The 18,073-nt window shown below is 37.1% G+C and overlaps 1 protein-coding gene across 1 annotated transcript in view; it reads left to right on the top strand.

Moving 5' to 3' along the window:
* The window catches only part of LRP1B (LDL receptor related protein 1B), a 749,866-nt gene that overhangs the window by 441,096 nt on the left and 290,697 nt on the right, over positions 1-18,073 (top strand). The window contains exons 8-11 of the mRNA XM_050899978.1: positions 5,312-5,534; positions 9,050-9,221; positions 11,201-11,344; positions 12,775-13,011. Coding sequence (XP_050755935.1) covers positions 5,312-5,534; positions 9,050-9,221; positions 11,201-11,344; positions 12,775-13,011 — 776 coding nt within the window. The remainder of the gene's footprint in view (positions 1-5,311; positions 5,535-9,049; positions 9,222-11,200; positions 11,345-12,774; positions 13,012-18,073) is intronic.

Raw genomic sequence — 18,073 nt, 5'->3', positions numbered from 1 at the left:
GCCTTCTTTCTATATATACTATAATAATTTACCTCCGATAATGTTGCATTGCAGTTGACTCTGCCCTGTGAACTGCCAAGCTCTCTGTCATTCTTCCCTTCAAAATCTGCCCCAGCAATTCCCACCTTCTTGAGATTAAGCTTGTGGACCTGTAATTACTTCAGAAGAACATCCTTTCTGGTTCTTCAGCTGAAATAGAAAGTGCTGCCCTTTAAATGTGTGTGTATTTGTAATCTTTATCCTTTTCCTACGAAGCAGTGTTTACACTAACACATCTTTATCTCTGATAAGAGAAGACCAGAGGAAGAGAGAAACAGATGGAGAGGCAAAAAATGGTCTTTTCCCTGTCGTTGCCATGTGACTGCTATGTGGCAGCTGGCACAGGTTGGGTCATGTTGACAGCAGTGTTATCATATGAGCTTTAGGTAACTCTATAGGATACCACGTCTTCCCTCCGGCAGAATGGGGAGGGTGTGTAATTTGGATACATCTGTCATTACAGTGTTTTGGTACCCGAGTCCAGTTAGCCTCCACTCTTGCACTTTGCTGTTAAACCACACCATACTATCAGATATATGATGGTTTGTTTTCTGTACCTCTGTCCTGTTTGGGCATGCCTGAAACTGTGTTTTGCTTCTCCTTATAAGGGAATGAGGTTACTGTGCAATAACACATTCCTCTTCCATAGGTCCACTGAAGGAGCACTTGAGGTTTAAAAGCCAGCCTGGGAATTAAAGGAGCAATAAGAAGTGGGAGTAGGCTGGCTTGTGAGTTATACAGGGAACAGTTTAAAGTCTGAGGCCTGGCAGCTGAAGAGATGAGCTTCTGGACCCGGTGACAAGTGTACCTCTTCCCTATTATGAAGAGTAATGAGAGACTGAGGAGGGAAATAAAGAATAAAAACTCATAATAATGACACATGAATACACTCAACTGTGAAGCACAGTTGTATGTGTCAGGAAAAAATTGAAAACTACTTCATGATACCTTATAATATTGTTCTGTACATGAGTGGTGGTTTTTTTGCCAAACGTTGCAGAATTGTGAAATTTTGCCCCCCAAACATCTGATTGTGCTATATAGTATTTGGCTTCTTAGGTGCATCAGAAATTAAGAGTTTTCAGTCATCCAAATGCCCAAATGCAGCTTTACAAGGAAAACATTTTTTTTTAATTGGCTAATTAAATAGGTGGATTATGAATGCGGTGACTGAAAGCTTGGAAAACAAAAGGAAGTGACAAGAGAGAAGTGGCTGGACAAAACCAATGGTGATAAGGGAGGCATATAACGTTTGGCAGCTGAACTAGGACAGTAACTATCTGGGTCTGAAAGGAAGTTTCTCTCAAGGACAGATGTCTTTGTCAGGAAAGCAAGCCTTTTGAGGCCCTCCTTATGTGTTTTCGGGGCCTGATAATGAAGAAAAGATGAATCTGTGACCACTGGTATGAGAACAGGGACTGGAAAGTTCACTGTCACTTTTGTCTCATGACAGCATTCTTCTCCTCTGGAATTAGTTTTATTTGGTAACATGACTTTATTGCTATTTGTTGTCAGTGGGTTTGTCAGTGAGGATATTTTAAAATATTATAGAGATTTCATTGCTCAGATGTGGAGGGAATATTCCCTGTGTTTTCCTAGTTGAAACCAAACTCTTGTTGGAAAAACTCCAACCATAACTTTTTAAGACTAAGTTCTTAAGTTACGAAATGGGTTGTATTTCATAGACTGGCGAAAGTCAGCTAAACCCCGGGAAATCAGCAGGAGGAGGAGGATGTACGTAATAGCTGGTGAGAGGATGACTGTAAATCAGCAGTGTAATAGAGCTGTGAAAATAGCAAATGTCATCCAGTGATGGCTGACTCTCCAGCTGATGAAGGGAAGTTACAGTGCCGTTGTACAGACACCGGTGAACTCCTCTCTGGAACAGCGCATCCAGTGCTGACCATGCTTGTTCAATAACATGACCTAAAATTGGAATAACTGCACAGAAGGGCAACATAAAGAGCCTGTCTTATGAGATGAGAAAGACCAACTTTCTTTGCTTATCTCTAGCTGCTAGGTAGAGAGTGAAAGAATTTGATTGCCATCTAGAAATACCTTTGGAGGGGAAGACAGGTGGGTGAAAAGAACTGTTGAAGCCAAACAAGTTTGCTGCAGAAATCAGTAGGTATAATTTAGCCTTGAAGATACCGTCATTGGTTATTAGATGTAGATTCCTAACTGCTGGAACAACAACGAAACCATTCTGGAGGAGCTTCTGGATGGAACGTTGGGTCAAAACAACTCAGTACTTTTATGAGTTTAAGAAGTTTGAAAAAAGAGTAGTATAGGATGCCTGCAAAGCACCTGGACTTGATGCAGAAGATGGCCCTTTTTGTTCTTGATTAACAATGGGCAGAACACGGGGTTTGTACAGTTTCAAAGAGCTAGGAGAATATTCAGAATATTTATGCATGAAGAAGTCTATAGCTTTCCAAAGATAACATGCCTTAATAAAATTCAGTTTAGTGCCAAAATTTTTATTATTTTATAGCAGCCTCAATTAGCATCCTCATTGGTAGTCTCAGGAAATAAAGGCTGTAATGAACCCAGCTCTCTCCCTGTCCCCGTCAGAGCTGGTCCCTCAGGGGCAGTACTAATGCATAGCGCTTGGGCTGTAGAGGGAAATGCGCCTGGTCAGTATTCCTGCTGAAATTGCTCTGTGAATTGATAAAAGATTTCACCGCCCTCTGCTGAAAATGGATAGGCAAATCCAGCACCATCTGTGAGCACAAAAATTAGTCTTGAGCTGAAATAAATACTACTACAGTGTATCCTTGAGAACTCCCAAGGCAAAGGAAATACAGTGTAATTGTGGGTCAGCTTCATGTGTTATAAATGCAATTCCGATTTAAACCTCGTTCTAAAAAATCTGCATTAGTCTTTAAATACAGAATTGCATTTCAAGATTACATGGTAAAGCGTTTAATTTTCTTAATTTAATTTTCACAACACTTTGATCATACGGCAGCAGTTAGGCAACAACTTTCTTGTTCTGTCTTTTACCTCGATATTAAAAGATAAAGTTTTATTATTGTCAGTCTCCAGGAGAAGAGTAATGATTTTTAAAATGAAAAGAATGTCATTTACACGTGAAGTCATGCTAGCTTCCTTAGCACAAATGATGTTAATATAAAACAGATATTTAGAAAACAAAGAAATGATCCTCCATCCCGGAAAGCTGGAGAAGCATCTTAAATTAGATACTCTTTACTGTATCTATTTGTTGACATACAAACGTTTTATTTCTTGCCTGATCTGGAAAGAGAATATAGTTGTAAAAGGCAAATACTTATTATTTCTAACTTGTATTTTAGTCTGTTTTGTGATATCACATAGAAATGTTAAGTCTTGTATAAGAATACTGTGCACTAAGCAATCAAGTAAAGAGTCAGTCTGAAGTCAAGCTGCAGGTCTTTGTAGTTGCTGTGTGTATGTATGTGTATTTATATATACACACGTGTGTGTGTGTGCACGTGCGCGCCTGATCACAGCAAACCCATTTGGTTCTATGATTGCGAAATGAGCTTTTTTTGAATTATTGAATCTTGAGATACAAAGTTCCATTAAATAACCTAAATCAAATCCCCAGAAGTCCAGATTGTAGACTAGAGTACGTGTAACGTTTTAACAACTTATTTTAAATGTAATAGGTGTTGACCTTGTTATTGCTGATGAAATACATACGTACATATATATAAAAGTGTATATACATCTATAGACAGAGTTTTCTTTGGCTGTTTTCATTCCAAATTAAACATTTGCTTTGCAGACATAATTTTTACTTTGCACATCATCTGTAGTATGCACATTTTGATTTATATGGACCTGAATGTTAAGTATGTGTTTTTTAAAATGTTCTTAAAGTACAGCCAGGATACAGAATTACAATGAAGGACAAGACAGGAATTCGAAATTATTTTGATAAATAGAAATTCCTGTCAGGAATGCAGTTATCCCTCAGGAATGTGGTAAGTAAAGTTTATTCTGCCTTATGGCCTGGTGATGGACTACATGACCTTTCAAATTCTCCTCCAGCCCTATTTTATGATTCTGTGATCAATTCATTTTGGCGTTTGACAGCTGCTGTACATATACTATAGATAATTCTACTGACTTTAATACTTTTAAAATTATTTTTTAGTTTACATATTTTGCACATGAAACACTTTAACTGCATTTAAAATGTATTCTTATTTATTTGAAGATGGTAATAATAAAGGATATGGGTCTCATTGGCTATTTAGCAAACATATATTCTTTCCAGCCTAAAACATACTACAATGCTGAATTTCTATGAGAGGTTACAAGGCTATAAATGACTACTCTTTAACATAAAGATATCTCAATGTTTATATACTGTTGATCCAATGTTATTCCCATTAGTGGTAATAACTAGGAGATAATTCACTTCATTTGGAAGATGAAATCCTGATTCTCAAAGTAGTTTTAGTAACATTCAGTCTGGAATCAGATTATTCTTTATAGCATGTTAAAGTCATGGCAAGGTGGTCTTCAGCTTGCAAGAGTAATTTAGTCTCACAAATAGGTAATCTTGTTAAAATATTGTCAGGTTAATCAAAATTGATTTGTGTGTACTTAAACCCAGTGAATGCTAATCAAGTATCGGGTTAGGAAGCTTTAGTAGCAATTTTAAGTCTTTGATAGTTTCCCATTATTCTTGGATGGAATGACTCATTGGATTTGTGGAAAAATTTTAAAGCCTGAACATCCTTCCAGGAATGGATACAACTGCGCTACAGACTAAAGCATCTTCTTTAGAAATATATTTTCAAAAACCTGACAGTGTGGATCACTGTATTTGTTATATTTCATATGCAATGAATTGTTCTCCAAACCATGTAATTGCTTTGTGGTTTTGCCACTCTTTGTTATTTGTAACTATCTTGCCATTTTTTATAAATAATGGTTAAAGAGAGATTTAAGATTGTAATGTAGTCTCTGTATATATGAATACTATCCATTTAAAAGACAAGTATTACATGGTGTATCATCTGTGGTGTAAGGAAACATATTTAGAACTTCTGTACATTCCATTTGAAAGAAAATTCTGTGTAATTGTGCATTTGGTAGAAGATCTGGTGAGTTTTTTTGGTAATTATATGATTATCAATATGGGTTATATGGGTTATTGATAGATGAACCCCCTGAAATGACGAAGAACAAAAACTTACTTTGCACAGAGCCACCAGGAGCTTTGCACTCTGCTCAAACCCTTCGAAACTTACAACATCTTATTTTCTTTCAACAGAAAGCTTTTCTTTACAGACTACGGGAATGCTGCCAAGGTTGAGAGATGTGACATGGATGGAATGAACAGGACATGGATAGTAGACTCTAAAATTGAACAGCCAACTGCTCTTGCACTAGACCTCGTCAATAAATATGTGTACTGGGTTGACATATATCTGGACAGTGTGGAAGTTGTTGACTATCAAGGGAGAAAGAGGCATACAATAATTAAAGGCAGACAAGTAGGTATTTATTTGCAAATTAGTAAAAAGTAATGATATCAATAAATGAACATGCATAATGCTAACAGTTACAGTATGTCGTGGTTTGACCCCAGCCAGCAACTAAGCACCACGCAGCCGCTCACCCCTCTCGCTCACAGTGGGGTGGGGAGGAGGATCGGGAAGAAAAAAGTAAAACTCGTGGGTTGAGATAAGAACAGTTTAATAACTAAAGTAAAATAAAATACTAACTAATAATATTAATAATAAAGTAATAATAATAATTGTAATGAAAAGGAATATAATAAAAAAAAGAGAAAAATAAAACCCAAGAAAAGACAAGGGATGCACAATGCAATTGCTCACCACCCGCTGACCGATGCCTAAGCAGCGATCCGCCCCTCCTGGCCAACTCCCCCCATTTATATACTGGCCATGACATTCTATGGTATGGAATACCCCTTTGGCTAGTTGGGGTCAGCTGTCCTGGCCATGCTCCCTCCCAGCTCCTTGCCCACCTGCTTGCTGCAGAGCATGGGAAATTGAAAAGTCCTTAACTTAGGATAAGCGCTACTTAGCAACAACTAAAACATCAGTGTGTCATCAACATTATTCTCCCACTAAATCCAAACCACAGCACTGTACCAGCTACTAAGAAGAAAATTAACTCTATCCCAGCCGAAACCAGGGCACAGTAATTTCAGGGGTTTTTCTCTTTTTAGTTCAAATGTGTTAGACATTAAATATCCATCTGCATGTTTTGTTTTATTTGCAATTTAGCCCGTTTTGCAACCTATGGACAAGTTTCCATGCAGTGTCTCATTAACAATGCACCATGTAAGTCACACTCCCCATTGTGAAAGACTTCAGGAGGGAAAATATGGGGTGATGGAAAGATACTAGGGGATAAATTATTAATGACAAGAAGATATCCTTGCCAATTCAGGAAGAAGAGACTAACAGGCACATGAATGTGAAAGAAACAGAACAGCAAAAGCTATTCACTTGTTCAGACCAATCTGGATGCCCTTAAATCACATTTTGTTGATGGCAATGATGCTTTTCCCAGTTGATCCAGATGTTCAGAGTCATAAATACAAATGCTGAGACTGTATGAGTCTTTGAGCAGGAGTATATCAATCCGTTATTGTGGCTTCAGCTTGAAGAGCGGGGTAGTAGCTAGCAGGGAAAGGAAGGGTTCCCTGGCAGTTGGGAGGCTTATGTAAATCAAGGGAAAATTAGCAACGACCAAACTGTTCCTGGTTGCTACATGGACTCCCAGAGCTGGTGTGGGTACCATGTTTACATCTGCTTCTGGCTGAGGTTAAACAGAGCGTGTAAAAGTGTGCAGACAGAATAAAAATTTTACCCATTCTGCCATCATTCTTCGCTTGCTTCCAGGTAATCACTGTTTACCAAGAGACAACTGGTTAGCATAGCTACCATTTAAAAATAGGCAGAAAATGTGACAAAAACCAGTCTAGGTCACCTGGCTAAATAGCAAACACCTTCCTATTTTTTACCAAATTACTCCAAGTCTTTAGCCAGTTGTTCTGGAATAGCAGGTCTTGTAAGCTTTTTTTTTCAGGTAACATTTTGGAATAGATACTTAAAAAAAGAAAGCCATTTTCAGAAGCAACTAAGAAATACTTCTACAGGCTTGTAACTGAGTTGTACTGGTGTCATAGGAGAGATGCTTGTTCTTTCTCTTCTTTCTGAAATTTAGATGCAAAAGAGGATTCTTTATCAAGTTCAGAGGGATTCTTTCTTCTCTAAACTAGCTAAGAAAGGAGAAGGATGTCTGTTTTGTTCAGTATGGGTGAAGGGTATTAAAAAGTTTGGCCTCTCAACTGGTCACTGCTATCACGAAAGGAGAAACATATTGGTTGTCTTTCCACTCAAATGAAAAACTGGTAATTTCACTAGGTTCTGTGCCTGCATTTGCCAGGATTTAGAATGACTGTTACTCCAAGTTACTCCTCCTTAGTCCAAGGAAACAGCAGACCAGAAAACTATTCTCAAGAAATTTTAGGGATTACAGTTTATTTCATAAGTACGAGCATATCAAAAGACATACTTTCCAAATCATAAGGGCTTTTATGACTGATAGCCTGGGTCGCTTTCAAAGGACTATTCGTTGTAGCAAGCAACATTTCCATTCATGCATAAGATAGCTGGAAAGCTTCATGAGACGTAAAAAACAACAAATGCATAAATTAAATACAAATAAGTCATCATAAAATGCATTGTAAAAAGAGTCCCATAGTTTTAATAGTGTAAATATAGAAGAGCTCTCATGGGAGTTAAATAATAAAGCTTTAAACTGAGTGCAAATGGAAATAGAGAAGAAAGGGTTATAATGCAGAGAAGAATTCAACAATTTGGTACAGATGCATCATTATTTTCAAGGCTGTTTTCTCTTCCATCTTACTATAATTGGATTGGATTTCTATTGGGTCTTAATCAAACATTTCCATTGATCTCAATTTTTTTTTTTTTCCTGGGTACAGGCAGAATACAATGGCAAGATTTCGCCAACTGGGGGGTAATTTCCAGAAAGGACTGAAATATTTGATGCATGACAGGGGTTTTTTGTTTGGGTTTTCTTTGGTAACATATGTCTGAATTTGTGAGTAAGTGAGCTAAGGAAATACTTTGTGGTGAACAATTTATTGATTAAACTAATAAGATATTCAGCCTGTGAATATCTGAACATCTGCCAACAAATTCTCTTTAATTTGCTCAGCTTTCAAAATTGCCAATGAGATATTTTATGTTTTCTAAATCTATAAACCAAGCACAACCGCTAGATTATCCAACACTTCACGTTCAAGCTAGGATTGGCTAACTAACTAGCGTTAGGTCATTTTTAATCAATGTACCCAGACACATCACAGATTAATACAATTTTAGAATTCACTTTTTGAGAAACAAGCAGTGCCGTGTGACCACAACCATATTCAAAGACACTAACACAAAAGGAACACAAGCATAGCTGAGGGAATTTGTTTATTTATTCATTTATTTACTTAAGAAAATATTCAGCGGGTGTATCTTGCACTATTTGCCTTGCTTTGATTATAACATAATAAAAAAAAAAAATCAATTCAACCTATAAACTGTTTTAAATATCTATATTTACTATATCTATTGGTTAATGCTAGCTAATATTAGTTAATTTATCTTACTATTAGTTAATTATTATTAGTTAATACTAAAATAAGTTGTTGCACTTAAAGTATGCTGGAGTTTTTAATTTAAAAGACAGAGAAACTGGGAAATTCAGAGGATAAATGAATTTGGATGGCTAAATATTTTCAATTTTCTGCCTTTCTTGTACAAAGCTTTTCTACAAGAATGTGAACTATACTTGTAGCATAGTTTGTGTTTATTATTTACAACTATTTATTGACATATTCAGAAATCCTTTTGTACAGTTTAGCATGTACAATTCACAGTAATGTTTGACGCTTACAAATCATAGATATACCTAAAATATTCAGCTAAAATAATTATATCATTTTTTTCTTTTCCAGATTAGGCATCTTTGTGGTTTGGCAGTATTTGAAAACTATTTATATACAGTTAATTCAGATAACCTCAGCATTTTACGAATAAACAGATACAATGGCACCGATGTTCAGTCTCTTGCTAGACTCGACAACGCTAAAGAGATCCGTGTATACCAGAAAAGAACTCAAACAGCAGGTAAGATCAAAATTCCTCTGTCTAGGAAACGTAAAAGCAGATATTAGATGGAAGTGTGGTTAAAAAGGTTCTTCCAGAAAAATGTATCAGAAGATGCAGTGAAAATTTGTCGCTGTGGCAAAACTCTCTGTTGCTTCTTCCTCTGCCCAGTTTTCTATGCGCTTACTGCCAGTTTCCCTGCGTCTCTAAGGTCCGAACACAACTGCTTCCTGAGCAGTCAACTTGGAGAACCGCCAAAGAGCCCTGGTCTGCAAGTTTTCTGGCTCCACACACTCAACACTTTCAGAATTTAACACCTTCAGAATTGTTAGATGTCCAATACCGTCCACACGCTTGGGTCTCAGACCTCAGAGGTTCCTGGTTTCTCTGGGCCTGCTTTTCAGACAGACTAAAAACCTCAAGAGAGCCCCCGTCTTCGCGGTTGCCAAAAGAGCATGGAGATGTGAGCAGCTAGCCTGCCTAACTGCTAGCACAGCAATTGGTGAGATAGGAAATTGCTGTTAAGTTTTCCTTGGTTGGTATAAATATCATCTTCGCCTTCTGTGAAAGAAATCCTCATTTTTGTCTAGAAACTTTTTATAATCTCAGAATTTTTGGTAAAATAGCAATTTCTGCGGTCCATAGTCCTGTATGACTCTAATCATGGCTCTGATCGCATACTTTCTGCATTCAGAACAGCAGTGCGATTTGTGGGAACTTTGTGCAAAGATAGCAAGACCCAAAATGTTTACAGTGATACTTTATGAGGATTTTTTGATATGAGTGATAGCAATAAATTGTTGCTGTGACTGCTTGTAGAGAAAAGCTAGCACATCAATTCTGGTGATCAACGTCAATGTTATTAAACAGACCGACTGCTTTTAGGGAAGTTTCTGAAGTGGGAAGAAACTCTAAATTGATGTAGACTGGGTGAACTAATTTTCACCCTATAGCTGAGGGCATTGATTTGCAGACGTCAGTGTCTGAAGGAGGCTGCAAAGACTCTTTCCTTGCTATAGGCCCCCTTCTCGTACCCCTGAGGGAGTCAGCGAGGTTGAGTGGAGGAGAGACATGAGCACAGTGTAATCTTTTATTACATCCTGTGATTACTCTGTTCCTCTTGCCCTTTGTTCACTCTGCTGCTTCTTTTGTTTTGAATGGACATGTTTGTTGCTTGTCAAGATTCGCTGTAAAAGCTGTCTCAGCTTGGTAGAGTTTCTGATACCTTTAACAATATCGACCTTAAACCACTTGATTACTTTTTTTTTAAAACAACTAAAAAGCTTGAGGCAAGGGAGAAAGAAGAGAAAAACATTTTTTGAGCTAAAATACTGTTGGCCTGTTGTAAGCCAGCTTAGTAAATATAGGATAGCAGGGTAGATTTTGTTTTCTCATCAGATTTACCTTAAAGAGTTTAAAAAAATGAATTTAATACATTAGTCTGCTAATTTAGAGCCATGCATTTGAAAATACGAAATCAAGGGAAAGGAATTCTTTGGCTTCTTCAGCTGGATTTATGCCCCAACTGTACAAATATGGAAAAATGCTACAAGGCTCATTCTGTTCTTTAGTTTCTGCCCCAGACAGGTGCTGTCTAATGGAGTTGAATGAATAGCAAACTGCGTTGGCATGGGATTCACTCTGTTCTCAAAAAAACGACAAACCAACCAAATGAACCCAAGCAACAAATAAAAAAGGGGAAAAGTGTCAGGTACCCCAGGGGAGTGCTGCCTGGCAAATGCTGTGCAGAAGCTTATTCAAACAGGGGTGATCGCACACAACGATGGGTATGGCGTGATAGCCACAAGATGGCCCTTTGGATTACTTGTCTGTTTTGGGTATCATCTTAAAAAACCACCTTCCTTTGTAGTTATATTCTGGGGAAAGATTTATTGTGACACAAATTCCCTTTTTTTCCTGTCTAAACTTTCTACATGCTGATGCATGTAATTATCTTGCTTTAAATGGATTTGAATCGTGCTGTTTTTCACTCGCCGTAGTCAGAAGCCATGCATGTGAAGTGGACCCATATGGAATGCCGGGGGGATGTTCGCACATCTGTCTGCTCAGCAGCAACTACAAAGCACGGACTTGTCGCTGTAGGACTGGCTTCATCTTGGGGAGTGATGGCAGGTCATGCAAAAGTACGTTATTTAAATCAAAGGGTCTGCCAGCCACTAATGTTCCAGGGTATAGTTCTGGGTGTTATTTAACATGCTTATCAATAACAATAGAAATCACATGGGCTGCTTTTGGGTAAAATTCGTTTGCAACATGTGCCTGACTTTGTTCATATACTCCTTTCATTCCCTTAAAATGACTTGATTTGGCTTAGTTCATAGAAGTGACAAATTAAACCTGGGATGCTGTTTAAACAATTCTAAAAATCATCTCAAGTTTTAAGTTAATCAGTCTTACTCTTTCATTATATACTATGCGTTCTCACAGTACATAGGCACTGAAATGCTGTTAAATAGTTTGTCACATCTAATTTCTACCCATACAATCAACTTGTAACTCAGAAGCAGACCATTCATGTGAGTAAGTCAAGCAAGGTTTTTCTCATCATACCTTGTGAAAGCAAATTTGGTTTGTATGACTATGGTTATACCTAACATTAGGTATACACAATCTGTTGGTCACCTACAGCCAACAAGACAGTCCTGAAAGTTTTGGGGAACGCCTATTTTTGTCTGGTTTCTTGATCAAATGGCATTGATTTAGGTCAGATGAAAGACATGCGATTAGATACTTTGATGGATGGTGGTAGATGGATATATTTGACCTCAGTCAAACCTCATACGGTTTTCACTAACAATTCCAACAAAAACCCCTGAGAGGCATTAGGAAAAGTATATATCTTAGAGAATTTTAAGAGGTATATTGATAATACTAAGGATCTAAGGATATTTATAAGTTTCTTTAAGGGAAGAAAATCACCTTACTAAGCTTCAGTTATTTGTAATTAACCTACTTGATTAAATTGTAAAAATCTCCTCAGAAATAGGAAATATTGGTATCCAAGTTTTGTATCTCAGTATGAAAGAACAGTGTGTGTTGATTTGTTGTATTCCTTCCCATTTGAAAGAAATTTACTGTAATCTTTTGTCTTGTTTGTTTCTTAGAAACTTCAGGTGAAAAAAATGGTGGTTTGTATTTGCTGGAGTTTATGGTCTTGTTAGATTTAATGATTACTTCAGTCATGGTCTATTTTACCTTGATAGATCCTAATGAATTGTAAAATTAAATGTCTACAAAGCTATATATGTCCATTTCACAGTAGACGCAAAGTTATTCTGTGATCTAGCATTGCTTTTTACTGTGAACTTTTATAGAAAAAAATAATTAGATGCAAGCAGCTCACTGAAGTAATTTGTATTTTAATTAAGGTAATATAATTAGCTAGATTTCTTGAGTTTAGATACCTTCGGAATATATGAAAGTTTAATTTTTGGTATTGAATAACGCTCCTGCTCCCCCACTAATTGTGCCAGTTAATTAAACAGTGACATTATGCACTGTAAAGAAGATTAGGCAGCATCAGTTGTTTATGTTTGTAATCTTTCTTTTGCAGGACCAAAGAATGAATTGTTTCTTTTTTATGGGAAGGGACGCCCAGGAATAATACGAGGAATGGACCTGAATACCAAAGTATCTGATGAATACATGATCCCTATAGAAAACTTGGTCAATCCTCGTGCTCTGGACTTCCATGCCGAAACCAATTACATTTACTTTGCTGATACTACCAGTTTCCTAATTGGACGACAGAAAATTGATGGCACAGAGCGAGAAACAATCCTCAAAGATGGTAGGCAATGCTAACTGATAGTGACATTCAGAGAATCTCACTAAGGAGAAGTTGAACTGACATTTACAGATAATTTAAAGTTTTGTTTAAATCTCCCATGGAAAACGGACCCAAACTAGACCTTGAACAGAGTTGGAGATATTTCTGGTTTTACAGCTTCCTGTTTATTTTTCCTGAGTGCAGAAATGTAAAGTTTGGTTTAGTTGCTCTGTTGTGAATTCTTACGTTGTCCATTTAAGCTTATGCTCACCAGTGAGTAACTCCTGCATCTCCACTGTATTCTTTCCGTAGTTAAATACAATGGATCCATAATGTAGTTCTTTGCAATCATTCGCTGAGCCATCCTGTATTCTTGTGGAATTCATAAGACTTCTTCACTCCAACCTGTGTCACAGCATGGATTCTGGAGCTTATTCAAGTAGTTTGGCAGAGTGAGACTTCCTGTAGTGCTTGCAAGCTCATTAGAAAAAAAGCATTGTCTTTCCTGATGCATTTTCCATTGTATATGTGGAAGCAATAGGAAGACCTAAACATTTTTTAGAACCTTAATTAAGATGTTTGTACCATTTATTATAGCAATGAGAGAAAATACCAGCAGTTCTCTAGTTTCCACCTCTCCCACCACACTTCACAGAATCTCCCTGGTCTAGAATCATATCTCGTCACACTAAATGCTGTTTCTGTGATAAAACCTCCAGTTTGTCAACCCATATTTCTTTGTCTTTTATGGACCCTTTTCATGAAAGGCTGCTTCAGCAGGAGGTGACAACTGCTTCATTTTCTAGTACTCAAGAAAATAAGCAGTATGAATATTCATCTTGGCCTTCAGAGAGCTTAATATCTTTACTTGTAAATTGAAGCTTGAGACAGTGAAAGTAACTAAAATACCGTTGTTTTAGCACAGGGATTTTCATTCCCTGTCCTTCATAGCCCATGTTTTAATCCACCCGTCTCAGAGAAGTTATCTCCAGTTCGCAGTGATACATGGTGCTGTTTTGGTATAAGGTCTCTCCACAGACCTCAGAGTCTGCACAAAGATCCCTCCAGTAGCAGTTGCAAGGAATAGATGGCTCTTTACCCTGTATTGGAGATTGCTTAATAAAAGGCAGCTCGCTGAGTAAATAATGAATACTCAGCTGTCAATCTGGTAATTCTTCATTTCACTGCGAATATGGAAATGAATAATATACATCACAGAACTTCCATTGCTGACTTTCTTTTACTAAAGAACATACATTTCATTTTACATCAAAGTAATCCAAATGTGGAGTAGAGGAAGGAGCGGACAGTATGTAGATTTAAACATTATAAGGTAACGCCAAGGAGCATCCTTGCTGAAGGGTGTCAAACAGGTTGGGGTTAGTCTAATCAAACACATAAACATGAATAAACTTTGTATACCAAACCAGCAAATTGAAGAGAATCTTTTAAGTAATGTTTAACTGGAATTTCTGCTCTTTATAAGTACAACGTAGCAAAAATACCAGTGCAATACCAAAAGAGTTATGGATTATCCGATGATTTATTATTGGTGGTCCTAATACTTACAAAGACCAAAAAAATTTGTCATTCTCCCCCGACTTCTTCCCCAGGAGCTTAAGTTGTTAGTTAGAACTTGGTGTAGTTTCGTAACTTTAAAGTATGCTTAAAGAACACTTGTTAATGTATTTTTCATGATTTAAAAAATTAATATGGCCTCCAGCCATACCACCTCAGCTTTTATTCTTGTCAGCTCTCAAGAACTCAGCAGGGACAGATTAAACCGTTCCTTGGTGGAAGGCTACTAGAGAAGATCAGGTGTGTCAGGAGGTGGTTTAATATTCGCTCTGGACAGCATGCTGCTAAGGAACTCTGTCTGTGGTAGGTGTCACTTCTCAGATTAGAAGTTGTCATTTTTTATGACTATCAGGTTTTGCAAGGACAGATATGCTAGCTCAAACAACACTGTAACTCAGATAATTACAGTTTGCCTACATGAGAGCCTGATCCTACAAGCTGTTGACTAGGAACTGAGAACGCTGAGCACCTAACGCTGCTGGAGTTTGATTTCCCATATAGTTTCAGCTGTGATTTCTTATTCTTCACTTCAGAAAAGAAACTGCTGTGTAGTATTGATAACTATTTGACAGCCCACAGCACGGCCTATCCTAGAGTTGGCAGCACGACTGCAATAGTAGTGTACTTTCACCAGCAACAGAAATTGCTGTAATTAAGGTTTCAAACTTGCATGTGAAATCAGTTTTTTAAATAAAAAAATGGAACAAACCAGACATTTCTAAAGGGATTTAAATATCGTTCAGTTGAAGTAACATAAACACAAATTCTGAGGGTTTTTGGCTTGTCTTTGTCCCCCTTATGTTGTTTGGGGTTGCTGTGAGCCTTAAAGTGTTATATTATTCCCTTGTAAATATTAGCAAAGATGGTCAAGGGCTAACTTGTTTCTTAAACAAGGTCAAAGTAAGTCTGTAAAGATCTTTGGAAGCTGCTTAGCTGGTTGGTATATAGAAGATTTATTCTTTTTCACTGGTTTTCATGTTAATCTAGTATTATTTTAGGCACTATTAGTGTACATGATCTAACTGACATTGATGAGCTAGGCCATTCTTTACCAAATTACACACTGTGCTTATAATCTCTTGCATATTTAAAAACAATGTGGCAAATTGTTGCCTCTAGAAATATGAGTTTTTAAAAATCTTGTATCTATATTCAGTATATTTGGGCCCACATACTGCTGTTGATTGTAAAATTCTGGTAGTATTTCCAGAATTACAAATGTTGATTTTTCAGTTATCAAGTGAACAATGATCAAAATGGCATTTTATTCACCTCATCCTTTTTACGTTGAAAGGGCTTCACTGCAGAAAGACTGGCTTACTCAAACTGGCGTACTCAAAACAATTTTGTTTAACCAGAATGGCAGAATGGCCATTATTTTGTTCCTGTTTACTACTTGATGTGAAGCCCACCTAAAAAGTAAGGAATATATTTCGAGCTTTTAGATAGTTGAATAAAAGTGAACTTTAAACCATAACTTCACAAGAAGAATGTAAACTGTCTCTATAGGATTGTGCTGTAGAATTCTCTGTTATTTTAAAACTTTCTGATATATTTAATATCTAATTACCATGAGTTTTTTTGACTTAGGTTGTATTTGGTTTAGAGACATAGATGCTCCAAAATTACCGCAGAATGCATGGTAAGTCAGATACAGTAACTATTGTATGAAACTGAATAGACTTGGAGCAATATGCTTGTAAATTTTAGGGGGAATCTAGCATTCTAATCTAATCGTTAGCTTTGCTGTTCATACCAATACAGTCCATATTTGGACTGCTTTGTCTCCCAAACAAGAAAAAAAGACCAAAACATTTTCATTAAAAAGCTGATTTTATCAGTATAAAAACTGTGTTTAACCCAAAATGTCTAGGTCAGACAGGGTAAAAATAAAACGGGTTTTGAACAAGTCACTCCTTGTCCTCAAGCTTGATTTTAGTTGTGTCAGTGTTTTCTTGAGTTGGGCAAAATCTGCTGAGACCCCTCTGAGCCCTAAAGGACTTTTCTTTCACTCCTGAAGCTTGTCTTTGTTCCCTGTTCTGTTCAGCAGTCTTTCTCTGCGAGCCTTGGGCTCCCAGGTCCTTGGTGAGATGCTCTCTTCTTTTCCTTGCCATATTTTGCACTTCTCTCTTCTCAACATACTTGATCACTTCAAGAGCAAATGCCACTCTCCCACTTTCAGAGAGTTTCAGCTGACTCTGACATTGCCTTTTTAAAAGAATGTAGCAAAGGCACTGAGAGACAACAAATAAAACTGACAGTGTCCATCAGCCTGGGAAACCTGGCTGAGCGGCTGGCACTGATCTGACCCACTCTGACTGATCCACAGTTGTTTTGTACTTTGACTGGATGATTCTTGTCAGACGAGGTGGTTGCTGGATTAGGTGTCTCATCATACTGTTGTTTCATATCCTCCATCTGGAGAGTGAATTTTGACACCATTGCTTCCTTCAAGCTTTTTAGATCACAAGGAAAAATAGTTCCCCAAAAGCATAGTGATGTTTAGGTGTATCAGAAATACGGATAAAAATGTTAAACACATTTTGGGAAATCCCTCAGCATATGCCACTTTTTTTTTTCCCATAACTTTCTCATATTGTGTCTTACAGGATGTAGTGTCATCTCTGCACCCATGACTGATTTACTAAATTTAGGTCTAGTTTCTTACGTGAACAAGATTTAGATGATACTTTGGTAGGTACCTTTGTCTCTCTGTTGTATCTTTTGGACCTTCAGAATGATTTCAGGTTAATTTGATGTATAGGGCAGAGGTCCAAGTGTAATTAAAATCCTAAAATTTTGTAAAAATAGGGAGAAGAGATATCAAGGACTGATGATTTGCAAGTTCACTCTTATTTTATTGATTTCTGCAGCTGGGCATAGCAACATGAACACAGAATGGAAGAAAAGCAAGAATTTCACTATTCTTCAGCTAAGTAGTCAAAAAACAAAGGAGCACATGAATACAGAGGTAGTCAGGCTTCAACTGCTCCCATGTTCAAAGAACTACACATTTAAAAGTGGCAGCTGGAGATGTTACATACCTTTAATTGCTGTTACTGTTCAGGTCACTGCAGGTGGTAGATTGTACTTTGCAGTTCAAGGGTTAAAGGAAAAAAACAACAAACAAAACCTAGCAAGTGTCAAATGCATCACAGTTTTATATGCATACATATATACATACATCTCCATGAGTGTTTAATTTGACATAAGCAATATGCATGGGATAGGATGAATACATGCTTGGAATTACAGACAGCATTAAAGCTAGAAAGAATCCTTGCTGATTTCTTCAAGACAAGTAAACTCATTTCTTAATTTCTTTCTATGCTATTGTCAATAATTTCTTTCCTTTTATGTTAAAAAAAAAATCTCATTTGCATATTTATCTTTATTCATCTGTGCTGCTTGTCCATTGCCATTGTGCCCAGACAGAGGGTACTGATAAGGGAAAAAGCAGTTTTAAAAATATTACATGGCTGTCATGCTATGACTTTCAGTAGCC

The sequence above is a fragment of the Gymnogyps californianus genome, chromosome 7 (genome assembly GCF_018139145.2).
Source record: "Gymnogyps californianus isolate 813 chromosome 7, ASM1813914v2, whole genome shotgun sequence".
NCBI lineage: Eukaryota > Metazoa > Chordata > Aves > Accipitriformes > Cathartidae > Gymnogyps > Gymnogyps californianus.
The sequence above is the reverse complement of the archived record's forward strand: the minus strand, read 5'-3'. Positions and strand labels throughout refer to the sequence as shown.